We start from the raw sequence: 26,488 nt of genomic DNA on the forward strand, positions 1-26,488 counted from the left end.
ACCGGGTTTGATTCCCAGCTCTGCCACCTGAGCTGTGGAGGCTTATCTGGGGAATTCAGATTAACCTGTGCACTCCCACACACACCAGCTGGGTGACCTTGGGCTAGTCACAGCTTCTCGGAGCTCTCTCAGCCCCACCCACCTCACAGGGTGTTTGTTGTGAGGGGGGAAGGGCAAGGAGATTGTCAGCCCCTTTGAGTCTGCTGCAGGAGAGAAAGGGGGGATAGAAATCCAAACTCTTCTTCTTCTACTACTTGGAAATACAATTGAAATTTATCGTAATGGCGCAGAAACAGGATCAGTACTAGAAAGCACCTTGTGGATTAACCCTGCTGTGAATCGTGAGGGCAACATAACACCAAGCTTAGTCCCAGCTCTGAGGAGGAAAGGGCCTGCTTCATTTTTTCATTAGACTTTCTCCCCCCGTAGGAAATTGGACTGCTCTTGGGAGGCCTTGCAGAGAAAATTTTGCTTCTACCACCACAAGTGGGATGTGGACCTCTCCTGCCACTTCCTGTGGTCAAGATGGCCTCTGAAGGGTTTCAGGAGATCTTACTGAGGTGCCGGCACTGGGTAAGAGCTCCACAACCGGGGTTCAATACTGGCAAAGGCATGGAGTGATGGGCCGGTTGTGCACAAGACGTCTGGTGCACGATGGAGGTGAATGTTGATTGTGGCAAGATTTCTTGTACAGCCTTATTCTTTGGACCCCGTTGCACTTTCAATTCTCTCTGCAGCGAACGAGACCACTTCTGCCTTGACTTTTAATTTGCGTCGCTGCCAGAGTAGGCTGATTTGCCAGTGAGCACAGCTTTGCCCCGGACATGTTCCCTCCGCCCATGGCCAGCCTTTCCACTCCCCCATACTGCCGCCATGTCTCCCCCTTTGCCCACACACTTCTATGTTACTGGCTGCTTCCTGCTTCCCTAAATACTCATATATTGATATAATAATATCAGAGAGTTGATTTTGCAAAGAACAGTACAAGCAGGGGCTCTTTTTTGGCTCCACCCCACCTCCCCTGCTCTACCTCACCCCTCCCTGATGATTAGGAGGGTTTTTAAAACTTTATTTTTTACAAGCTTCTTTTTAAAAAATAGGTCTTCCTCTTCCCTTTTCTTGAGTTAGCTAGAGAGTACGTGTGTGTGTGGAGGGGAAGGGAAGGGAAAGGAAAGGAAGTGAGGCGGAGAGAATATCAGCTCTAGTTTTTGGACTACTGAGTGTGATGAGATCTGTGCCTTTAAGGCTGTTGATGGGCAGAGTTAAGGGAATTAGGAGATAGTATGTATTGGCTGTGCTGTCACCAACACTACCTTGTATATCTCAATTAATGGTTCAGCTTGTATACATATATAAATTTGAAGGATCAACTTGTATATGAATGCATGCCATTTTTACGAGTCTATAATGTGGAGTTCAACCTGATTCCACTCACTGGCAACTCTCACAGATCCTGATTCTCCTCTAGGGAGCCGTGGAGGGCTGCAGTGTGGGATTCACCAAGTTCTGTGCCACACTGCTGAGCCTCCCTGACCTAGAGCTTCAAGAGGTGCCCAAGGCAATCCTAGAACAGGTAATATTTTTACTATTGTGTTATCATGTAACATTTTAAGAGCAGAAGAGGTGGCCTGAAACACCATCAGTGCATTTAAAATGCAAACATAATTGAAAAGTGGTGGACTTTGGAGAACTGGGTTTGATTCCTCACTCCTCCACATGAGGTAATCTGGTGAATCGGGTTTATTTCCCTTCTCTGCCACGTGAAGGAGGAGACACCTCATGAGGTAGATCACCTGCTGGCTGACCATGGGCTAGTCACAGTTCTCTCCGAACTCTCTCAGCCCCACCTACCTCACAGGGTGTCTGTTGTGGGGAGGAAGGGAAAGGAGTTTTTAAGCCACTTTGAGACTCCTTAGAGAAGGGAAAAAATGGGATATACGGACCAACTCTTCTTCTTTTGGTCACGAGTGCATGGTGCAGTTTGAATCAAGAAAAATCTGAAGGTGGAAAGAATACGTTAAAAATCTGGATATATTCAAAAATCTTGAGGTAGAAAGTACAAATTGACAGAGCCATCTTGCAATTTTATTTAAAATATATTGATAAGGTAAAATACGACTTATATATGAATAAACGTATATGTAGCTTTAATATGTATATAAGAACATAAGAACAAGCCAGCTGGATCAGACCAGAGTCCATCTAGTCCAGCTCTCTATTTTATGCCCCAGGGAGACCTTTCATCATATGGAGCAATATTCATGGCCTGGGTGGGCAGAGACAATGTAGCAGTGAAATAAATATTGTATCTGGGGAGATGAAATTCAGACAATACAACTGCTATTTGCTGTGTCCAGGTGTGGCACAGGTGTGGATCTGCTGTTGTCTGTGACGTAAATGGCATTTGCAGCACAATGTCCCCTTACCACTGTTTAAATAAAATATTGTAGCTACGGTGATGAGATTTAGACAGTAAGAACATAAGAACATAAGAACAAGCCAGCTGGATCAGACCAGAGTCCATCTAGTCCAGCTCTCTGCTACTCGCAGTGGCCCACCAGGTGCCTTTGGGAGCTCACATGCAGGATGTGAGAGCAATGGCCTTCTGCGGCTGTTGCTCCCGAGCACCTGGTCTGTTAAGGCATTTGCAATCTCAGATCAAAGAGGATCAAGATTGGTAGCCATAAATCGACTTCTTCTCCATAAATCTGTCCAAGCCCCTTTTAAAGCTATCCAGGTTAGTGGCCATCACCACCTCCTGTGGCAGCATATTCCAAACACCAATCACACGTTGCGTGAAGAAGTGTTTCCTTTTATTAGTCCTAATTCTTCCCCTCAGCATTTTCAATGGAATCCCCCCTGGTTTTAGTATTGTGAGAAAGAGAGAAAAATTTCTCTCTGTCAACATTTTCTACCCCATGCATAATTTTATAGGCTTTTATAGACTTCAATCATATCCCCCCTCAGCACTGGCGGACTTGCCTAGGGACAAGGGGTACCCCTTGTCAATCCCAGGAGCATCCCATTACTGATCACGCATGGGGGAAGCCAAGAAACATCCCCTCACGCCATGAACTGATTTTGGAAGCCCAAAGCTTAAGCCCGGCATTCAGGGAAGCGGCTGCTGAAAAATTAAGAGGAAAGCCCTGACATAGCCCCGCCCACTCGCTACAGTGGCCCTGAGTGTGTGTCAGAGAGTGGGGAGAAACCATGTGTGCCTCCAGGAGGAGGACTGGGAGAGCTCCACCTCCCTCCCTCTCGTAGAGTGCAGTGCCTTATTCTCCAGTAAGTCCTTGATGTTGCTCTCAGCCCTTCTCCCAAGCAGAGGGGCGCCAGCCAGCACTGGGAAGAAGTCCATAGGCTGGCTAGGAAGACGTCCCTGCCCCACAAGGTGTTTGTTGTTGTGGCAGGAGAGGGAGGAAGGCAGCGTTTGTGAACTTTGTTTGGAGACTCCTTAAAGGTAATGTGCAAATCCAAACAGCTGCACTTCTATCCATAAAATCTCTTGTTTGCAATTGTGAATGGCCTTGATTGGGTGTGTGGGGGGGGGGGGGGGGGGGGGGCCTGGCATACAACTTCTTAACTTTTGCTGTGGGAGCTGAGATGTAATCTGCAGAGCTGGAGATTTGATTCCCCACTCTCTGCCCCTAAGGTGTTTGCTGTGGGGCAGAGGAAAGGGAGGGGGTGTTTGTTAGCTGTTTGGAGACTCCTTATAGGCAATGTATGAATCCAAACTGTTCTTCACTATTCCTAAGAAAAATTTGCTTACAATTGTGGATGCTTAGCAATATTATTAGAAGTGGCTGAGGGGGGGGATGGAGGCCTGGCTTCATAACTTTTGCTGTGGGGCTGGGCTGTAATCTGCAGAGTGAGTTTGATGCCCCACTTTCTCTACTTACAAGGTGCTTGCTGTGGGGAGGAGGAGGGTGTTTGTTAGCTGTTTGGAGACTCCTTATAGGCAATGTATGAGATCCAAGCTGTTCTTCTATTCCTAACATTTTGTTTGCAATTGTAGAATGCTTAGCCTTAATATTAGAGGGGGGGTGGGATGGAGCGCCTGGCTTCTTAACTTTTGCTGTGGGGCTGGGCTGTAATCTGCAGAGTGAGTTTGATGCCCACTTTCTCTGCCCACAAGGTGTTTGCTGTGTGGGGAGAGGGAAAGGGAGGGTGTTTGTTAGCTGTTTGGAGACTCCTTATAGGCAATGTATGAGATCCAAACTGTTCTTCTATTCCTAAAATTTTGTTTGCAATTGTATTGAATAGCCTTAATATTAAGCAGAGTGAGGGGATGGAAGCCTGGCTTCTTAACTTTGCTGTGGGGCTGGGCTGCTTAATCTGCAGAGCTGAGTTTGATGCCCCACTTTCTCTGCCCCACAAGGTGCTTGCTGTGTGGGGGGGAGAGAGAAGAGGGAGGGGGTGTTTGCTAGCTGTTTGGAGACTCCCTTATAGGCAATGTATGAATCCAAACTGTTCTTCTATTCCTAAAATTTTGTTTGCTATTGTAGGAATAGCCTTAATAATATTAGAGGGGATGGAGCCTGGCTTCTTAACTTTTGCTGTGGGGCTGGACTGGAATCTGCAGAGTGAGTTTGATGCACTTTTCTCTGCTACAAGGTGTTTGCTGTGGGGAGAGGAAAGGAGGTGTTTGTTAGCTGTTTGGGAGCTCATATAGGCAATGTATGAATCAAACTGTTCTTCTATTCCTAAAATTTTGCTTGCAATTGTGAATAGCTATCTTAATATTGCGGGGGGGATGGGCGCCTGGCTATAACTTTGCTGTGGGGCTGGAAACATAATCTGCAGAGTGAGTTTGATGCCCACTTTCTCTCTGCCCACAAGGTGCTTACTGTGAGGGAGAGGAAAGGAGAAGTGTTTGTTAGCTGTTTGGGAGCTCATATAGGCAATGTATGAATCAAACTGTTCTTCTATTCTAAAATTTTGTTTGCAATTGTGAATAGCCTTAATATTAGAGGGATGGAAGCCTGGCTTCTGCTTTGCTGTGGGGCTGGGCTGTAATGCAGAGTGAGTTTGATGCCCACTTTCTCTGCCCACAGGTGCTTGCTAGGAGAGGAAAGGAGGGTGTTTGTTAGCTGTTTGGAGACTCCTTATAGGCAATGTATGAATCAAACTGTTCAGCTATTCCTAACATTTTGTTTGCTATTGTGAATAGCCTTGTATATTAGGGGGGGGGGGGGGGGATGGAGCCTGGCTTCTTAACTTTGCTGTGGGGCTGGGCTGTGTCTGCAGAGTGAGTTTGATGCCCCACTTTCTCTCTGCCCTGAGAATAACTGCTGTGTGGGAGAGAAAGGGAGGGTGTTTGTTAGCTGTTGAGTGCCAAAGGCAATGTATGAATCAGCTTGTTCTTCTCTTCCTAAATTTTTGTTTGCATTTGTAGATATGTAATATTAGAGGGATGGGCCTGGCCTAACTTTTTTGCTGTGGGGCTGGACTAGGAATCTGCAGAGTGAGTTTGATGCCACCCCACTTTCTCACCTAAGGTGCTGTGGGGGGAGAGGAAAGGAGAGTGTTTGTTAGCTGTTGGAGACTCCTTATAGGCAATGTATGAATCAAATTGTTCTTCTATTCCTAAAATTTTTGTTTGGTGTAGATAGCCTTAATAGGGGTGGAGGCGCCTGGCTTCTTAACTTTTGCTGTGGGGGCTGGGCTGCTTAATCTGCAGAGCTGAGTTTGATGCCCCACTCTGTCTGCCCCACCTGCTACCCTACAAGGGCAGGAAAAGGGGAGAGAGGAAGAAAGTGGGGGAGGAGAGGAAAGGAAGGCATTTGTTAGCTTACCAAGCTCGCCCTTCCTTTCTCCACAACAGACACCTTGTAAAGTAGATGTGGTTGAGAGGGTTCAACGAGAACTAGCTCAATGTCCCCAATCAGGGTTCTTGTGTAGGAGGGTGATAACATGTCTAATTCATCAGATAAAGGTCCACCACTCATGTGGAGGAGTAAGGAATCAAGCCCAGTTTTCCATATTAGATGCCACCAGGCTGAAAAGGGCACATTCATTCATCTTTGCCCATACACTTGGCACTAAATTACCTATAACATCAATTATGAGGGTCTCTTATGATTCTTTTGGATGTTTGTTTTAGACAGATTGTTGCCACTTGGTGTTGGGAGCAGGTCCTCTCTCAGAGCAGTGGCTGGTTGCTTAATTTGGAGAGGGACAGGTTGGTCAATAAAGCAAAATAGAAGCTCTGATAGAAAGTCAATTTGTAGTGCAAAAAAATATTTAGGGGAATTGGTCAAACATCCATTTTGTTTTCCCCCTTCCTCAGCTGCTTTGGCTTTTGACAAAAGCATGAGGTTCCGATCTTCCTGCATCATGTGGTGAGTGGAGCCCACTCTTTCTGGCCTTCAAGAGGGGACCTATCTCCATCTAGACCAGCGAGGTGGTTTCCAGTATTAGCCAGCCAAATACATCAGACCAACTCCTGAGCAGACCTTGTGAGTTACAGCAGTCCCTATTCTCAGCATACTGTCAAGTGAAAAACTCAGAGGCACACTGGCAGAAAATGATGCCCAGAGGCAAGAACAGAGTTTTCCACCCCTACCCCACACCTGCGCCGTGCCCAGCCAGCACTGGGGGCACAAACGGGTTTTTCCACCCCCCATCAAGCCCCACTTATGGTTTCCCTGTCAGCTGCGAGGGGGGGGCCATCCGTAGCCTCAGAAGCCATGGCTCCCCCACTCCAGACTCTGGGGGCTTTGGGGGGGGGGGAGGCGGCCCAGTCCGCATGCTTAACTCAGAAGGCCCTGCATCTTTGCCAGGCCGTCTCTACCTAGGCATGTAGGTAGGGGAGTTTGCAGGAATGATAAACACTGTTTCTAAAAAATACCCACCCACCCCTTCTACTACAGGTTTGTCTGGTAACCAAGAACACTGGAACCTTGACACTTGTTTTTTAAAAATGAGTGCCAGAGTATAGGTAGAGGCACTACTGCAAGGTGGCAGATTTGCCCCACATCAGATCCACAAAGATAAATGGGGAAAGCCTGCTATCCAAGGTACTTCAGCCAACTCACAGTTGTCTCTCTGATTTTCTTTCTTTGTTCAAACTGCTACTTGCTTTGGGGGAAGGTTCCAACTTCTGATGGAAGTAGGTGATTTGTGAGAGATTTACATGCTTAAAGGGATTAATTCCCACTTGCACTGGCTTGGAGCTGTTTCTGAGGCTAACAACCTACCTCATAGGGTTGGTGTGAGGACAAAATTAGGAAAGAGAGTTGGTGGGGAGAACCATGTATGTTTTGCTGGTGGTGGGAGGTGTTTTGTGAGCTGGTACAAAAAATCATTGTTTGAGTTGTGGGGGGGGGGGGGGAGGTGAGTGCGTCCCATACCGGGGGGGGGGGGGGCACCAAACTCAGATTTTGTCCCCGGGCTCCAGTTTGCCTAGATTCGCCCCTGCCCCTCAGCCATCTCCTCTCCAAACTAAAGAGTCCCAAACACTGCAGCCTCTCCTCATAGGGAAGGTGCTCCTCATAGGGAAGGTGCTCCATATGATGAAAGGTCTCCCTGAGGCATAAAATCAGAAGCGAAATTGACAGTTGAGCTGTCAGGCAATTTACTGGTAAATAGAGAAACAGAGATCATGTAACTACCCTGTTTCCCCGAATATAAGACATCCCCTGAAAATAAGACATAGTAGAGGTTTTGCTGAAGTGCGAAATATAAGGCATTCCCCAAAAGTAAGACGTAGCAAAGTTTTTGTTTGGAAGCATGCCCGACGAACAGAACACAGAAAAATAAGACATCCCCTGAAAATAAGACATAGCGCATCTTTGGGAGCAAAAATTAATATAAGACACTGTCTTATTTTCGGGGAAACACAGTATTACTACAAACTCATGACCACATGAAAGTGCCTTATACTGAGGCCCCTTCCGCACATGCAGGATAATGCACTTTCAATCCCCTTTCAGTGCACTTTGCAGCTGGGTTTTACTTTGTGAAATACCAGAATCCACTTGCAAACAATTGTGAAAGTGGATTGAAAGTGCGTTATTCTGCATGTGCGGAAGGGGCCTGGGTCAGGGGCCTGTTATTGTCTTCTCTGTCTGGTAGTTTTTGCATCACCTACTACTTGATCCTTCTAAATGGAGATGCCGGGGATCGAACCCTCTGCAAATGTTTCTACAAAGCAAATGCTGTACTACCGAGGCATTGGCTACGCTGCATCCATGACTAAATCCATCTTCCCATTTTCATTCCATCGAATTCGCTTGCAGTGATAAACAAAGGGAAGGACTATTGCTCAGTAGCAGAGAATGCATTGTTTGCATGGACACCAGTGGTCTGATTCCGTACAGGATGACTGTATACTTATTTGTTAAACTGCTGCCAACTCGTCTCCTTGGTTTCTGTTCTTCTAGGGCCTGGTATTGCTCAGCAGTCCCAGGAGCAGCTCCATTACGCGAAGGGCGGCTGGATTCCCCATGCTCTTCTTATGCATTCTGGCTGGGGAGGGCCCCACCAAGTCACGCCCTCTGCTCACGCACGGCTGTCAGACTTTGCTGGCCTTAGCCAGCATGCCTCTGTCCCAAGACTGGAACCAGACCCTGGACTTGCCTCAGGTAAATAAGCAGAGTTGTTCTGGCAGAAGTGTAGTGGGGGGGGAAATGGCGTCTGGGGCAAAATGGCGCCCCCCGCAACTCCCACCCCCCCTAAATCAGTGAGCCCTTCCCAGAATCCGCAGCCCCTGGATCAACCCAGAAGTAGAGAAAATACCGATATTTGGGCTGCATACTCAGGGCTGCTCTAGAGGTGTGGTTCTTCTCCTTAGATCTCTGGCTCTGCTTGCGGTTGCTCCCCAAGTTCAGAGTTCCTTTGCAGCCCAGGATTAGCGCTGTAAAAGGAGAGAATTTGTGTGTGGAATTTTTATTTTATTTATAGCCTACTTTTCTCACTGAGGCTCATTCTGCACATGCAGAATAAGGCACTTTCAAACTACTTTCAGTGCTGTTTGAAGCTGTGTGGAATAGCAAAATCCACTTGCAAACAGTTGTGAAAGTGGTTTGAAAACGCGTTATTCTGCGTGTGCGGAAGGGGCCTGAGATTCAAACTGGATCATGAACCATAGGTAATAGTTGTCTCCTTTTGGGCTGTCCTCCATAGGTTTCGGCTGTGCATGTGTTACAAACACTGGTCCGGGGTTCTGAGCTTGGGGCAGCCCTACGCCAGTACGTCACACCCATGGTGATTCTAGTCCTCAAGGCCCTCGACTCCCCTAGCTGGGCCATGAGAAACGCTGCCATCCAGCTCTTTGGTGAGTCCGTGCTTCCTCTTGCCTCTTGACCAGGGAAGTCTGCAGAGAGCGGGCTCTGCGGGCTCTGATTGTTCCCCTTTGAGTGAGAGAGAATAAAAGCCCCATTCTGCCAACATAAGAACATAAGAACAAGCCAGCTGGATCAGACCAGAGTCCATCTAGTCCAGCACTCTGCTACTCGCAGTGGCCCACCAGGTGCCTTTGGGAGTTCACAGGCAGGATGTGAAAGCAATGGCCTGCTGCTGCTGCTGCTGCTCCTGAGCACCTGGTCTGCTAAGGCATTTGCAATCTGAGATCAAGGAGGATCAAGACTGGTAGCCATAAATCGACTTCTCCTCCATAAATCTGTCCAAGCCCTTTTTAAAGCTATCCAGGTTAGCGGCCATCACCACCTCCTGGGGCAGCATATTCCAAACACCAATCACACGTTGCGTGAAGAAGTGTTTCCTTTGATTAGTCCTAACTCTTGCAGAACAGGTGGGATGAATATGTGACTGGGAGAGCCAGCAGCGGTCTTCTCAGCCTTGAAAAGTCTACATCTGTCTCTGTATCTCTCCCCCAACCCCCGGTTTCTCTTTCAGGTGCCTTAACTGTCCGCCTACTTGGCCAAAAGCGAAGTCGGGGTGACAGCCACATACATGGCGGGGTGAGCCCTGAGGCGCTTTTCAGCCTCTACCCCCAGCTGAAGCACATCCTGCTTGAAGAGCTCTCCTCGGCTGTGGCGGCATCAGGAGAGCTCCGGGACGGGAAGTTTCCCCTCTGCCCTGCCCTTTATGCCATCCTCACCTTTCTGGCCAAACTCCAGCCTAGCGCAGATGGTGTGAACAGGTAAGACGCTAAATCAGAGAGTGCCATCAGACCTGGTTTGCCAGATAAGCCTCTGCCACTCAGGTGGAGGAGTGGGGAATCAAACCCGGTTCTCCAGATTAGAATCCACCCGCTCTTAACCACTACACCACGCTGGCTCATCAGTTGTGCTGTATGTTTAAAATGTAGCTTTGGGATTCTGAGGGATCCAAGTTTGGAATTTTTAAAACATTTTTTAAATTGCTCATTCCTTTTTTCTCCATTTTTCAGCAGTTCCCGTTGCTTCCTGGAACCCTTGATCGGGCTTGCAGGAAATCCCATTTATGCGGCACGGGTGATGGCTGCCAGAGCCCTGGTACCTCTTGTTCCTGCAGCAGAATACGGGACCCTCCTCTTGCGACTGACCTCAGATTTGCCACAGCCCGGTGATGCCTTTTCCCACAATGCACTGCATGGACAACTGCTACAGATTGAATCTGTGTTGGCCCACGCGTTGCGTGTGAACCAGTGAGTGGTTGTTGCGTTTCCGTTCATTTTCTGTATGCGCAGCCATTGATCCCCCGACGTCTGCTAATCTTGCAGGGGGAAACTTTGCCACACTCAAGATATCCTCTTTCTCTGCAAATGATGATAATGATCATTGCTAACAATAGTGGATAAGTATTTGCAAAATGTACTAAATGCTTCTCTATTACCACAGTAATTCTTACAGAATTCCTGACAGGTAAGTTAGGCATAATATGCCCATGCTACAGAAGTGGAGCTGTTTTGTGGTTTGTGCTGTTGAACATAATGCCAGGTGACTTGGGAGCTGACAACTTCTTTGCTGCCGCCTCCAGTCGTTCCCAAAACTTGTCTTATGAAGGGACTTCATTTTAGCCCACTGCTTGCATCAAAGATGAATCAAAACAGCCCACAAAAAATACACTGAAGGTTGTCTTTTGCCTTGCTTATCGCAATTCTACTCTAATTTCAGCCTGTCTCCTGACACACTGTTATCCGTCACTTGCCAACTGGAAGATCGTCTCTGGTTGGTCACTTCTGTGCAGCAGTGTCCTCTGGTTCGGTTGGCCTACCTCCAGGTGGTGTCCCTTCTGGTTGGAACCAGTCCCTGTGACTTTGCACAGAGAGTTTGGGTAGCTGTGAGAGGTGAACTGGATCACTCTAAGCCAGTGGAGAAGGCTGGCTTATCTCATGTTCAGGTACCCGTATTGGCCTAGGATGATGGTTGTTTAGTACCAATGGAACTGACCCACAGCTCTCCCTCTTCTGCCTAGAAGAGACATCCAAGAGGATGTGGGTCAGGGGTTGTAAGGAAAAGGTATGGTGGGATTTTGCATGCCATGGGGGTCCCAAAAGGGAAGAGACTTCAGAAGACATTCACTGTGGTTAGAGTACTCCGTTTCCCTGACACAAAGACCCGGATTCGAATCCTTCAACTCTGACACAGAGCTCTCCGAGAAAGACTTTGGGCCATGCATTCTATTTCTGCCTAACCTTCCTAGCAGGGTTGTTGTGAGAATCAAAAAGAAGCAGGGAGAGAATCACATGAACCATCCTGAGCTCATTGGAGCTGGTGCAAGATAAACATTAGATAGCTAGAGGCAGATCTGCTCCATTTGCGACATGTTGTTCAGAAGGCAGACTTTATGGAATATTTTGTTTTGACAATCTGAATTTATTGTTGAAGGCTTTCACGGCCGGAATCACTTGGGTGTTGTGTGGTTTCCGGGCTGTATAGCCGTGTTCTAGCAGCATTCTCTCCTGACATTTCGCCTGCATCTGTAGCCATTGGGTCTCTGTCTCCTGGACATCCACTACAAGACTGGTATATATACTCCACTTGCTTTCCCAACATCGGATCCTCTGAAGATGCCAGCCACAGATGCAGGCAAAACGTCAGGAGAGAATGCTGCTAGAACACGGCCATACAGCCCGGAAACCACACAGCACCCAAACAATCTGAATTGTTTATTTGTTTGCACAGAAAGATACCTGCCCCTGCGCCTCACTAGTTGTTGTTGGTTCTGTTCCAGGTTGGTTCCGTAACATTCTGCCAACTTGCTGTCCGCTTCCTCTGCAATGAGGGAACCAGGCTGGCCAGCCCAGAGACAGTCCATGGAGTCTGCTCACTCCTGCAGAAGGGGAGTACGGACTTGCAAGCAGCCATCCTGACCTGGGTGATCGAAATGGAAGATCGAAAAAACCCGGATCTCATGAAAGAACTGCTGCTGACACTGTGGGTGAGACCTGGCTTTAAACGTAGGTTTTAAACATAGGGACAGCCTTCCCTCTATTCATGCCTTGCAAAACTTGGTAGCACTGAAGAGCAAAGTAGAACCAAATGTTGAACAGAATTGTTAGGTTTTTTTTAGTGATCCCTGATGGGTTTTTAAAGGGTTTTTTTTAAGTGATCCCTGATTGGTTAGGATCTCTTGCCTGTAAAGTGCAGGTTTAAAGTGTTGCATGAGGGAGATACTGGTATTGAGCCCTTCCCTTGTCTCTTTCTGTTTTCTTCCCCTGACGAGACTCCAGCCAAGAGTAAACTAAGTGGACAGAAAACTAGTTTGGGGCAGCACTTGTTTCACCTTCCACCTTTTTATAAACTTTCTCCAAATATCTTTCCTTCCTGCGAATCAAGAGAAACTTGGGGAAGTGCAAAACAGAAATGTTAGGGGTGTTTTTTTAGTGATCCCTGATTGGTTAGGACCACTGGCCTGAAAACTGCAGGTTTAATGTGTTCCGTGAGATGGAGACTGGTACTGAACCCTTTCCTCATCTCTCAGTTTTCTCCCCCGATGAGGTTCCAGCCAAGAGTAAACTAAATGGACAGAAAACCAGTTGCGGGGGGGTATCACCTCCTGTCTTTTTTTCTCACTTTCTCCAAATATCTTTTCCTTCCTGTGGATCAGGAGAAACTTGAGGAAGTGCTGAAAGGAAGGACCGACTGCACATTTCTGAAGTTGTATCTGGAGGCTTTTGTGCATCTCAACAGCAATCAGTGTCAGTTTGTTTCCCATAAACCATTTGGGCCTGCATATGCAGCAAGCAGAGGAATCCTTCTATCTATGGTGGAAAGCGGCGATTTCAGCCCAGAAATCCAGTGTCTTGCTCTGTGTGTTCTGGCCTCACTCCTGACTGCAGGGTAAGTCGATTGTCATACTTTTAACTGTATTCAGACAGGCAGGCACACAGCTAGGTAATAATGGGGTGCTGTGTGGTTTCTGGGCTGTATGGCCGTGTTCTAGCAGCATTCTCTCCTGATGTTTCGCCTGCATCTGTGGCTGGCATCTTCAGAGGATCTGATAGTAGGAATTTCCTACTATCAGATCCTCTGAAGATGCCAGCTACAGATGCAGGTGAAAAGTCAGGAGAGAATGCTGCTAGAACACTGCCATACAGCCTGGAAACCACACAGCACCCCAGTGATTCCAGCCGTGAAAGCCTTCGACAATAGCTAGGTAATAGTTCGGCCTTCATACTCCCTCCCTCTTTCTCTTGTGAGGTATGATATTGGACCCAGCCCCCAGTTGGTTGTCAAATACAGGTCTCATACCAAACCGAGATTTGTTTCTTTCCTCGTAACTGGGATTCTTAACCACCGTTTAATCCTGGTTAAGAGAAACCTCAGTTTGAGAAAGCACTTACATTCGACATCACTTCGCAGTGAGTTAAAGGACTTCTGTCTTCAGTCTTGGCGCACTGCACAAGGGTGTGTGTATGCTCTGTAATTCTCCAGGCTCAGCACTGTAATGAATAAACTCAGATTTATTCATGGCGTCTGAATGCAGCCTCTGTCTCCTTGTTTTGACAGTTTTGAGGATCTTACTTTATTGGAACGGTGGTGTTTCATCATAGAAAGATGCAGTGAGCCCTTTTCTCCAGAGGTGCTCAGAATGGCTGCAGCAAAGTCACTTAATATAGCAGGAGCCGACATGGTTTGGAGAGCTCGAGAAGACTCCAGCCAATCTCTTTGCACCATGGCAGTCCGGTATGTCGATGGCCTTGTGGAGGGAGGGGATTTGGGGTTCTTTTGAGGATCCTTATTTATTTCCTCTTAGAATGACCAGTTAAACAAAAGCCCTTCTACACCACTAGATGACTGCCTAGTTTCAATAAGTACAACTATTGCCACAATCTTGATAGGAGTGCATTTTGCAGGAAGGTGAAGGCATTTTCTTAAGCTCTTAAGAAATTTTCTTAAGGTTAAAATTACCATAATTGTTATGGTTATAATCTCTGTCAGGAACTTGTGAATAGTTGTGAAAGGACTACAAAAATAATAGGGTTTTTTTTAGTGATCCCTGATTGGTTAGGGCCATCCATGTGATCCGTATGGAATGTTCACTCTGGTCTTAATTTCTCTTAGTAGCATCAGGAGATGTTTCACATGAAACCTACTGGGTGACCTTGGGCTAATCATAGTTCTTTCAGAACTATCTCAGCCCTACATAACTTCACAGGGTGTCCATTGTGGGGAGGAGAAGGGAAGGTGATTGTAAGCCGCTTTGAGACTCCTGACAGTGCAGAAAACCAGGGTATAAAAACCAATTCTTCTCCTCCTCCTTGTGGTGTAGTGGTTAAGAGCAGGTGGATTCTAATCTGGAGAACCAGGTTTGATTCCTCACTCTTCCACCTGAGTGGCAGAGGCTTATCTGATAAACCAGATGTGTTTCCCCACTCCTGCATTCCTGTGACCTTGGGCTAGTCACAGTTCTTCAAAACTCTCTCAGCCCCACCTCCCTCACAAGGTGTCTGTTGTGGGGAGAGGAAGGGAAAGGAGCTTGTAAGCCACCTTGAGCCTCCTTGCAGGAGAGAAAGGTAGGGTATAAACACAAACTGTTCTTCTTCTTGTGATACAAACAATTCTGTTAAGTCCAATACTCTGTCCACTGAACTGCTCCAAACCCTGGAGCACATGGAGAACCTTAGAATCTGTTTGAACCCCTTCCACCCAGAACCTACTAAATCCACCTTGCTCTCCCTCATTGCCTCCCCAGCCTGATAAACGTAGCCATTTCTCTGCTCCAAGATGAGGACCACGAAGTGCGTCTCGAAGCCACCATCTTTGCCAGCCTCGTAGTGCAGCGACAGCCCCCGTTGGGGGTTTCCTCTCCAGGCGGATGTGCTTTGCTTCACAGCAACAAGGGTTTGGTCAGTCTGTTCCATCTCCTGGTGGAAGAGTTCTGGGTCTGTCCAGAAACCTTTGCATGTTTGGTGCATCATCTCCCCAGTACCGATCTCAGCGACACCTTGGCAGACCTGGAGGACAAGGGGTGAGCATCTTAGGAAAAACAGACATCTTTCTTGCAGAGGCAGAAGGACAGTGGGCCGATTGGGGGCGGCTGTTGCTGCAGCAAAATCATCTTCATCTTTCCTATGGCTGCCACATTGATTCGTTGAATGCTTAATTTTTGAATTAATTAATCATAGCAGGGCTAATTGCCCAAACGAGCTGGATCTCATCAGAGCTTGGAAACTCAGCAGGGTTGACCATGGATGGGAGAACAGCAAAGAAGACGGCTTGGTTTGCAGAGGAGGGGAATGGCAAACCACCTCTGTACATCTCTTGTTTTGAAAAACTCAGGAGGCAGAACTTCATGGGGTTGCTTAGTTGACTGCGACTCGAGGGCACACTTTGTGTTAATTACTGACAAAATAATTCTGTTCCTCAGATCAGTCAACGGATTTCTGTTTAAAAGTGTTATTCTTAATGCTGGCGCCTCTGAAAGTGTATCTGGCTCTTTGCAAAATCATTCCCTCCTGCATTCAAGCCAAACCCTGCTGTAGTGCCATAACTTGCCATGAAACCGTACATAGTAGACAACCTGAGCTTTAAGCTTTCGAATAAATGAACTTGCTGTTCTCTCTTCCCTTTCAGGGCTGTCAGCCTGTATAAAGAGGACGAGCCAAACGTTTACGCGGAGCCAGCTGTCCTTTCCCAAATGTTGCTTCCTTTCCTCTTCTGGTTGCTCGATCGAGCATCTGCCTCTCCCAGGCTTTGGGAGTCGATTCAAGCCTGGCTGAAAGCCACCGGACCCGGGCTGTTGACGACTTTACAACACTGCATGTCATGGTGGAGCCAAGGTATGTGACAATCTAGCCTCCCAACCACTCAGGGTTCCCTCTAAGATCAGGAGGAAAACCAGGAGTGGAGTCTTGAGATGATTTTATTCTTTAAGCACCACATCTACTTCCCACATCAGATACTCAGAGATTGTTTCTGCACGGTCCAACTATCCCAGGATGGCCAAGTGAAATATCCCAGTTCATGCAAGCTTTCCACACAGTCCCCGGTGCTAACGCAGGCCTGCCCCGGTGGTGCCCTGAGATATTTCCCTTACCCCGTGATTTTCAAAAATCGCCAAATTGGTGACCCCACTGCCGTGCAAATGTCGCAGGAGCAGAACCGGTTTATTTTTGCCTCGAAACAACAGCCAGTCAGAACGCCAGAATTTGTGCATGTGGGGATGTACTTGCGGTGTGAATACAAAAGACACGGGCTCGCACGTAACAAGCTGGAGTATTACCTCCCGGTCCTAACTCGGCTCCTGGAAAGAAACAGGCAGCCGTACAGAGGGAGAAACTGGGATAAAATAGACCCAGGTTAAAAAAGACCAGCGGTACACAGGTATAATTTCGCCGTGCGGAAATGACAAAAGAGAAAGGCTTTGCACCCAAAGGCATTTCCCTTGCCCCCAGTTGACTTCTCTGGCAGACCATGAGCTGCTGTTGTCTCGCCTCCTTTGCTGAATGAACTGTCTACATTATGAGATGGTTGGGACTTGGTTGAACAGGAATGCCACAGCGTGCAACGGCCTATTAACCCTTGTAAATTTTGCACCATTTTTAAAAGCTAAATTGGTACACTAGATGACCCCCACCCTATGCATTGCAGATCCCACAGTGAAGTGGTGAGAAACATGCTAAGCTGCCTAACCTGAGTCAAAAAGCTGGTCCTTCAGGCCCATCAGGGGTCTGCAACCCGTGGCTCTTGAGATGTTCACGGACTACAAATCCCATCAGCCCCTGCCAGGGGCTGATGGGAATTGTAGTCGGTGAACATCTCAAGAGCCACGGGTTGCAGACCCCTGAAGCCCATTCTTGTCTGCTAACAGCGGCTCTCAAACAGCCTTCCTCAGCCTTCATACTGGAGATCCTTTGGAGTGGGCGTGCCAGGGGTTTAACCAGGGGCCTTCCTTGTGTAAAGGGTGTGCTGCGCTGCTCAGCTGTCTGATATTGAATGAGACTGTTGCGTATCAAAGTCAATCTAGTCTGCTCTGACTGGCAGCAGCTCTCCAAGGTATCAGGCTGAGGCTATCGCCTATGATCAGATCCATTTAACTGGAGATACCTGGAATTGACCCTGGGACCTTCTGTGTTCCAAGCAGGTGCTCTACTCCTGAGCCACAGCCCTCCCATAGACAGGTATTCATTCTACAGCAATCAAGTCCAGGCGCTCTCCCCTATGCCCAGTGCTAACTTGATTGCATGAGTGCTTGATTTGTGTCTCCTGTTACAGATGGCAGCACTTCTTTGCACCTGAAAGCTCTGGGAAGTCAAAAGATGCACGTTGCAGTCACGGCGCTGCTCGTCAAGGCTGCTCTTGTGGTCCACATCCTGGAGATACTGGAAGAGAAAGAGCAGCCCAGCATTGAAGAAATCCACTACAGCTCGCAAGATCTGAAAGACACTGTTTTGGCTGCCCAAAAGGCACTTGCCCAGCATGGGATGGTAGTGACAGTCAATGTGGAGATAGAGCAAATGGGACGGCAGGGATATCTTGGATGTGTTTCAGTGACTAGCTGAGAACCTTTCACTGTTATGCAGATCACAGAACCTGGACAGCAGATCACATCTCTGTTTGGAGAGAAGCACCACATCTTCTTTTCTAGACCTACTGCTGTAGGGAGCTAACACTATATATATATTATATATTTATATATATAAAAATGGAACCATGCGTTTGTTGCTTCGAGAATAACCCCGCATCTGCTGGCCCAAATGCACTGAAAATTTCACAGACCCTTACTCATTCCCCCGACTGTGTTCTTACGTACCTCCCGCTGTCAGACAACCTTTTCCTGGCGCACCAGGCCATGAAGCTGCCTGTGTGTAATTGTCACCCTTAGAATGTTCATGCCCTTAGAATGTTCGCTCAGATGGCCAGATATGAGCAATGAAAACAGTACATAGGCAATAACTCGAGTGGATGTGGAACACATACACACGTTGCCGTGTGAAAGGTCAGGTGGGGTTTCCCCCCTCACACGCAGGTGCCTTTCACTCTCTGTGCCTCACCCACTACTACCACACAACACACCTACTCTCATACACATTCAGTGGAGGGAGACGGAAGGGACGGAGGGGGAGGCATGCAAGGGAAGAGAAGTGAGGGAGGGGACAGAGAGTGAGGGGTGGCATGCAAGGGAGGGGAGGGAGCGGGCCCAGCATCTGGATATGACCCACCCACCCTAGCAGAGGGAGACGGAAGGGAGGGGAAGGGGTGGCATGCAAGGGAACAGAGAGGGTGGGAGAGGGAAGGGATGGAGGGGGAGGCATGCAAGGGAAGAGAAGTTAGGGAGGGGAGAGAGTGAGGGGTGGCATGCAAAGGAGGGGAGGGAGGGGGCCCAGCATCTGGATATGACCCACCCACTCTAGCAAAGGGAAAGGGTAGGGGGGTAGGGGGAGGGGTACCATGCAAGGGAACAGAAGTGAGGGAGGATGCCGTCACACACATCAGTGACATCGCACAGTATCAGCCTGCGCGTTTCCATGAGCACGTACTGCTGGCCTCTGCAATTGATTTGCTGCTACTGTTCATTTCCCATTTCACCACATTAAGCCACAGCAACGCATGGCCAGGCCCCACTAGTATTATATATATATATTATATATTAATTGATGTATACAATTCCAATTGTCTGCAGTTATTGCAATGTAGGGTTTGACGTTCCACAGTACTAATTGCTGGTGGTTCTAAAATTCTCATCTAAATTAATTCATGTTGTGTTTTGAAATTCTTAACCACATAGGCCCGCACATGCAGAATAACGTACTTTCAGTCCAGTTTCACAACTGTTTGCAAGTGGATTTTGCAATTCCGCACAGTTGCAAAGTGCATTGCAAGTGGATTGAAAGTGCATTATTCTGCATGTGTGGAAGAGGCCCTAGCTTTATTTCCAAAATGGAATGTGTGTGAGGAATTATCTGTCATTCTGGTTTTCATTTCAAAATTTTGTAAAGTGTCGGGGGGGGGGGGGGTTAGTTTGCCACAGCTTGTCATTCCTTCATCTTCTTCGCCTTTCTTCCTCCCCACATGAGCAACCTGCACAAACACATCGATAACACATTGCTGTCTTCAGTTATGTATACTTGCATCAACTTTTTTCCTTTGGTCATGTGACCATTGCCTTTTTGTAGCTTTTAGCAACCCATGCAAAGACACACCTGTTAAGATGCCACAGCAAAAATAACCTTGATGTGGCTTTGTGTGCATGTGTGTAGCATAATTCTAGTGCACAGGAGCAGTGAAAAGCTGCACCAAAAGAATGTTAGTCTCAGCATACGTTGAGTTTGCAAACAGTTTCATCCATTCTGAGGAGCACATGAAGAAAGGGGATAAGATGTGAGTGAATTGAAAACTGGGAAATACGGTGGGCATCTGGATAATTCCCCTGGTTCACCTGGTCTCCATGAGGAGTGGAATGAAGAAAATTAGCCAACAAAGTGAGACGTGTCATCTCATCCTTCCTAGCTTTATATTTTGTATCTGCCTCACTGAAAACTGAGTGAATTGATCTGGGGGGGTCCGGAAGACCATCTGTAGGTGAAGACCACCCTGGTGGGTCCATCAGGCTTACAAGAAAGCTAAGCATCTCGTTCAGATCTCCTCACATCAGGATAAATTTTAATCATGTTGGTTTTAATCCACTTTTTGCTCCAGTTGTAAGGGGCTCAGGAGTTGCATTGAGGGTGGAACAGAACGTTCCCATGATGGATTCTCTCATTTTAATAAAGTGGTCTCATCAAGGTTATGGAGGTGTTATTTAAGCTTTATTCCTGACCATTGTTTCTGCATGCTCTGTTTTTGTCCCCTGTGTTAGAGCAGGCCATTTTTCTGCTATCATACAAGGGGAGGGGAGGGAGGAGGAGGGGGCCCAGCATCTGGACATGGCCCACCCACTCTAGCGGAGGGAGAGGGAGGGGTGGCATGCAAGGGAAGAGGAGGGAGGGGATGCGAGGGGAGGGAGGAGGAGGGGGCCCAGCATCTGGACATGGCCCACCCACCTAGTGGAGGGGGAGGGAGGGGTGGCATGCAAGGGAAGAGGAGGGAGGGGACGGAGGAGGAGGGGGCCCGGCATCTGGACCTGGCCCACCCACCCTAGCAGAGGGAGCGGGAGGGGTGGCAGGGAAGGGAGGGAGGGAGGGGGCATGCAAAAGAAGGGGAGGGAGGGGTGGCATGCAAGAGAAGGGAGCGGGAGGGGCATGTCTTGTATCAGGACATGTCTGCACACCAATTGCCCAGTTTCACAATTGAACAACATAATTATTAGAATGTATTAATAGCAAATTCAACTTACTAAAAGTACTTCACATACATTATTGTGTTACAGTGTGACAGTCCTATGAAGTAAGACAATTTGATTATCCCCTTATTAGAAATAGGAGGACACAGAGGGGTTTGCCACAGGTCACCTAGTGGATCAGTGGAAAAAGTGAGAGATCACGTGTATATACAAATTGGCACAATTGTAAAACTTTTATTCACAGGTCCTAATCTGTGTGCCTTCAACTTTTGAAGAAGAAGAAGAGTTTGGACTTCTCCTTCCTTCCTTCCTTCCTTCCTTCCTTCCTTCCTTCCTTCCTTCCTTCCTTCCTTCCTTCCTTCCTTCCTTCCTTCCTTCCTTCCTTCCTTCCTTCCTTTATTTATTTATTTTATTTCTTCGATTTTTATACCGCCCAATCCCCGAAGGGGATCTGCTAGCAAAAGAGTGTCTCCCGTCATGAACTCCCATCAATGAAACATGACTGAGCCATCAGTCAGAAGTACAAAACCCAACAGCAACTGAAGTACACTTTAGAGAGATTACAAATAGTTGTAGAAGAAGAAGAGTTTGGATTTATACCCCCCCTCCCCCATCTCTCCTGTAAGGAGACTCAAGATGTCTTACAAGCTCCTTTCCCTTCCTCTCCCCACAACAGACACCTTGTGAGGTAGGTGGGGCTGAGAGAGTTCTGAAGAACTGTGACTAGCCCAAAATCACCCAGCAGGAATGTAGGAGTGCGGAAACACATCTAGTTAACCAGATAAGCCTCTGCCACTCAGAATGGGGAATCTCACTTTGTTTTAAACTATATGCAGAGGGGGCTTGTTTTAATTTCTATATAGGTCCTCCTTTTGCTTTACACATTAATGAAGAACGTATGAAAGTGCAATATTTCTGTTAGCCTGACAGAGGGCATTAATGCACCATAAACGTTTTAGAAGGGATATGAACCCGCCCATCCTAAGGAATTTCATTTAACTGAAACTCATTTAGCTCCTCAGGAAATTCCCCCCTGTGTTTTGTTCATGCAGAAACTTCAGGATTTACCTCAAATTTTAACTGAGGTAAAATCTGATGACAACCTGAGGCACGCAACCCTCGGCAATTTTGCTTGTATTGTAAATTATTATTGGGCTTTTATTGTACTACTGTTTTAATTTTTGTATGGTTCTATTTTAAATGTTTTAATGAACTGTTATTGATTTGTCGTGACTGGCCCTGAGCCCTGTGGGGATAGGGCAGGGTATACATTTAAATAAGTAAGTAGATGGACGGAGGGACGGAGGGACGGATAGATAGATAGATAGATAGATAGATAGATAGATAGATAGATAGATAGATAGATAGATAGATAGATAGATAGATAGATAGATAGATAGATAGATAGATAGATAGATAGATAGATAGATAGATAGATAGATAGATAGATAGATAGATAGATAGATAGATAGATAGATAGATAGATAGATAGATAGATAGATAGATAGATATACCAACAACTCTTATTTTGGTTTCAGTTTCTTGGACAGCAAAGCAGCAATTGCCTATTTAATCTCTAATTTTACTAAAGAAAACTGTAAAGTTATGCCTTTCTGCAGACCACTGGGTATCCTCTGAGGACAGAAAACCTTCATCTGTGTGGGTGACCTGGTTTTGCTTCCTTCATTATGAGTATCATTCTCCTTTGGTTTGGTTTGGTTTTGCCATCATGTCACAGTTGACTTACAGAAATCCCATGGATTTTTCCAGGTTTCAGATGTTCAGAGGTGGTTTTAAAGTACCTAGATGGTGTGGGGTTTTTTTAAAAAAAAAATAAAGATTGTTCTTTTCCCTACCTCCATTTTAGGCATAAATATTTCCTTTATAGAAGGCCTGAAAGAATATCTGGTCTGCGGAAGAAGCCATCGTGACATCAGGGGGGACAGTGGGCTGGCCATTTGGAGACAGCAGTTGGGGATTTTTTTGGTAAGGCGGAAGAACCTGGACATGTTCTTTGCAGCTGGTCCAGCTACAACCCTTGAGATCCATCAAGCAGGCTTTGGGCCAATTAGAAACGTCGCAAGCCAGGGCCATTGGAGACCCGGTGTATCAAATTAATTTCCGATATAATCACATCAAAGGAACCCCCTGAACTCCCTTGGGTGGAGATGCAGTTTGAGATTCCCAGAGTTAAAAGTGGAACAATCGATCCTACTATTGCCGGTGGGTCCTCACATCAATTACTCCTGGCTCTGGTTGAACAGGGTTTGGCTGGGCTTTTTTTTTTTCTTCTAATTATGACCCAAAAAGTGGAATCGTATTCCAAGCAGGTAGCAAAAAACCCTTCTCTAGTTGTTTCCACCACCCCGTTCTTTTGATGGGGACTTTTAATTATTTCAGCGGAGATCTGATGATCCCAGCAGGTGTTCCCTTTCATCACACAAAGAATACGCTGTGCCGCTCCATTAACAGGGATGTTAGAAAGTTCAAGCATCGCAGCAGGTTGGACAGAAGAATTCTCAGGTTTTTATTTCAGAATTGATTGAGCAATGCATCGCAAGCTTAGATCCTACTGGGCACGCTCTGCACAGTCTGTCCTTGGATGACTGGAATGGGGGAGGGGGGCTGCCATTGTTCAGAAACTTGCAAAATATGGCAGCCGAATGACTGAAGCAGTTTTCTGATCACATCACTCTCGTGTTGTTCATTACCTTCACTAGCTCCCACTCTAGGGGATGAAGAAGGAGAAGAGTTTGGATTTATACCCCCCCTTTCTCTCCTTTAAGGAGACTCCATGGGGCTTACAAGCTCCTTTCCCTTCCTCTCCCCACATCAGACACATCAGTGAGGTAGGTGGGGGCAAGAGAGTTCTGAGAGAACTGTGACATGCCTAGTCATAGTTGCTAGATGCAGACTTCTGATCTAGGTATGACATAAGATGGTCATTCTCTTATTATCTTAAGAGATATTATTATCCAGGATCTGAAGCTCCAGTCAGCAGTTCTAAGAGAAATGCATGCCTCCCCATATTAAGGGGAGAGCCAGAGGAAGCCACATACTCCTAAGACACCCTCCCCTGGTTGGGATCACACTGGAAGGGAATGCTTACCATAGTCTTTTGCGGGATTCGAGAAGTCGGAGTCTGTGGAACGGCCCTCATTCTCCTGCCGGAGTCTTAGTCTTCCCACGTCATGCACCTCTCATTGAAGGAATGAAGACAAAAATAGAGAACAATAAACAAAGTCAAAAACCTGTTGCGGATGAGCCCACTGTTGAGTTTTGTAGTGTATTGTTTCAGTTGTATAGTCGATAAAAACTTAAAAATCATTACAAAACTATTTCTTGCTGGATACTTGCTAGATACAGAAAAGCCAGCACTTCACAGTGACTAAGCACTTATTGGGTCTCGTGGGCAATCAGTGAATGCCAGGTATAGAACTCCTGGGTGCCAGATGGCTACTATCAATGAATATGTATGCAAAGGGTGAGAAGCTCAGCTAAACTTTCTAAATGAGTGGTGAATCCCCACAGGGTAACAGACTTGCCAGAAGATAGGGTCTGTCTCAGTACAAACTCATCCAATTTTCCCCATCAATGAGAACAATTCGCTAGGGACTTATTCAGGTTTGCATCTAGTGACATCTGGCACATCTTTCAGTTATGCAAGAGCTGTTTCCCGCTAAATATGCTCACTGCTTCTTCAGAAAAAAAAAAGACATAGGCTGAACATTCACTGGCACTCTGCTCCAGAGCGAGGGTACGTTTCCTGCGGGGCAGAGATTTCACTGCTGACGTGCTCTGTATTAGGGTGCGGCTGATCCTGGAAGCCCCATGGACAGCAAGAACAGGGAAACCCTAATGTTTTTTCTCACGTTGGGGTTTCAGCTCCTTCCCGTCTCTCCTCCCCCTACTCCTCAGGCATTTCCAGTGGATCAAAGTTCGACTTTTGTGAAAAAGGCAAAACACATTGCTGTATGTAGGAAATATTCACATAATGTAATATCAGCAGCCTCATGAATTTGTCTCATTGCAGCTGAGTAGGATGCTCCTGTTTCGATGTCATTATAGGTGTCCAACACCTCATATTTATTAGAGAGGGGCATGCTTCCCATATAGCTGTCTATCAGATCATCACCAAAGTAGAACTGATCTTGATTGTTGATTCTTGATTGTTTACATGGTTTCTGCTTGGAGATGTTATTATTGGGTGATGATCTGCGTTGCTTCTTTGCCCCCATTGACTTCATATAGCTTTTCTACAGCTGCTTCCCACACAGTTATATTCAGCCCACTTTATTTGATCAACTTGGGTAACAGACTTGGGAAACCGTGCAGTGGCTTCCCAATATTTTACTTCTTGCTGGAGCAAACAGCCAAACGCCTGAGGAGATGTCGAGTGTTCAGAGTCGATTAATTATCGGCTGTTATCTCTCTCTGAGCAATTATGAAGCCTCTACGTAGAAAAGTTTTTAGTGTCTGCAGATTCTGTTTACAAAATAGACTTTCAGTCTGCTATCATTCCAAGGTCAATTCAGGCCTTATTATCAACAGTAGTTTCCAAAAGGTATAAAACAGTGGTGCCGACACCCGTTTTTTTCACTTAATCACTTAATTAAAATAAGTCACTTAAAGAGGAGACTAAAAAATAAAACATAGGTAAAATAAGGAAACTTATCTAAAAATGAAAGAGCTTAACTGTGAGCGTCTGCTGTACTCGGCAACCGGAACCACACCATAATGTAATATCAATATAAACTTTTAAATGTGTTCAAAAACAAAGCTAGCAATCTTGCAAGGATCAGGAGCAACCCAGAAATGGGGGCAGGCAAACTGCGGCAGGCAATGGGCATCCTCCTTGCGTGTAAACAGAGAAACATGAGGAGACCTCACTACAACCCCAACGCATGGCAAAGAGCCTCAAGGAAAGCACTCCATGCATAACAGACCATAAAATTAATGACTTGGGAAGAAAGACATATTTTTATAACTGAGAGAACTGAGTGAGAAGGAAGTCAAGCAGATCGTTATATACTTTTTTCTTCTTTTCATATGTGTAGATTGTTATATACTTTCTCTCTCTCATATGTGTGTGTGAGTGCACAGTAGCTGCATGAGGTTCAAGAACATTTTTGAAAGCTGGTGTCTTGCTTTTATCAACATTAATTCATCACAGAGCTTTTTGCCAAAAGTCAGTCAGTCAGTCAGTCAGTCAGTCAGTCAGTCAGTCAGTCAGTCTGTCTGTCTGTCTGTCTGTCTGTCTGTCTTTCTTTCTTTCTTTCTTTCTTTCTTTCTTTCTTTCTTTCTTTCTTTCTTTCTTTCTTTCTTTCATTTTGGATAAGGAGAGTCAATGAAAATAAGATGAGCACATTTCCTATTTTACTGGGAAGAAGCTTGTGACTGAATTCTCTTGGCAGTCATTACGGCTACCAATTCCTTAAAAAAATGTGGCAAGTTATGGACAGAGCAGCTCTTAATGAACCACATCAGTGGAACAAAACAAGTGTTTTGGAGGAGACAAATGGCAGAATAATCAAGGGAATCTAAGATCTATTATCTTAATTAAGTGCAGAGTTGGAAAATAGATCACTAATGCCTAGTGGAAATTAAAACTCCTCTGTCTTTCTAGGCAGCTCTGCATCGTACAAACCAGCTGGAAAGTATATGAGGCATGTACATGTTCCTGGTTTACTTCATGTATACTAAATGGGTGCAGTACTCAATACTGAACAATCACATTCTGCAGGGTGCTAAAAGCCCTATGCTGGGGCTATTTGCAGTGGTAAGTTACACCCTCCTAAATCCATTGATTTTAATGGACACAAGGCTGATACTCTGATTAGGATGGTACTATTACATAGGAGCCGCATGGCGTAGT

General features: G+C 46.4%; 1 protein-coding gene across 5 annotated transcripts in view; it reads left to right on the top strand.

Annotated features, from left to right (window-relative positions):
• Positions 1-18,117, top strand: part of LOC125443126 (thyroid adenoma-associated protein homolog) — a 41,194-nt gene extending 23,077 nt beyond the window's left edge. Inside the window, exons 20-32 of one of the 5 annotated variants that reach the window (XM_048515052.1) lie at positions 430-573; positions 1,469-1,573; positions 8,385-8,585; positions 9,127-9,277; positions 9,859-10,105; positions 10,355-10,591; positions 11,061-11,286; positions 12,121-12,327; positions 12,997-13,229; positions 13,899-14,075; positions 15,085-15,360; positions 15,966-16,171; positions 17,607-18,117. In XM_048515052.1, the coding sequence (XP_048371009.1) occupies positions 430-573; positions 1,469-1,573; positions 8,385-8,585; positions 9,127-9,277; positions 9,859-10,105; positions 10,355-10,591; positions 11,061-11,286; positions 12,121-12,327; positions 12,997-13,229; positions 13,899-14,075; positions 15,085-15,360; positions 15,966-16,171; positions 17,607-17,893 (2,697 nt within the window). In that variant the 3' untranslated portion in view covers positions 17,894-18,117. Of the gene's footprint in view, positions 1-429; positions 574-1,468; positions 1,574-8,384; positions 8,586-9,126; positions 9,278-9,858; positions 10,106-10,354; positions 10,592-11,060; positions 11,287-12,120; positions 12,328-12,996; positions 13,230-13,898; positions 14,076-15,084; positions 15,361-15,965; positions 16,172-17,606 lie in introns of those variants that run through there. The other 4 variants (XM_048515053.1, XM_048515055.1, XM_048515054.1 and 1 more) reach the window with 4 other exon arrangements.
• Positions 18,118-26,488: the final 8,371 nt, after the last annotated feature.

Source organism: Sphaerodactylus townsendi, linkage group LG13 (genome assembly GCF_021028975.2).
Source record: "Sphaerodactylus townsendi isolate TG3544 linkage group LG13, MPM_Stown_v2.3, whole genome shotgun sequence".
Classification (NCBI taxonomy): domain Eukaryota; kingdom Metazoa; phylum Chordata; class Lepidosauria; order Squamata; family Sphaerodactylidae; genus Sphaerodactylus; species Sphaerodactylus townsendi.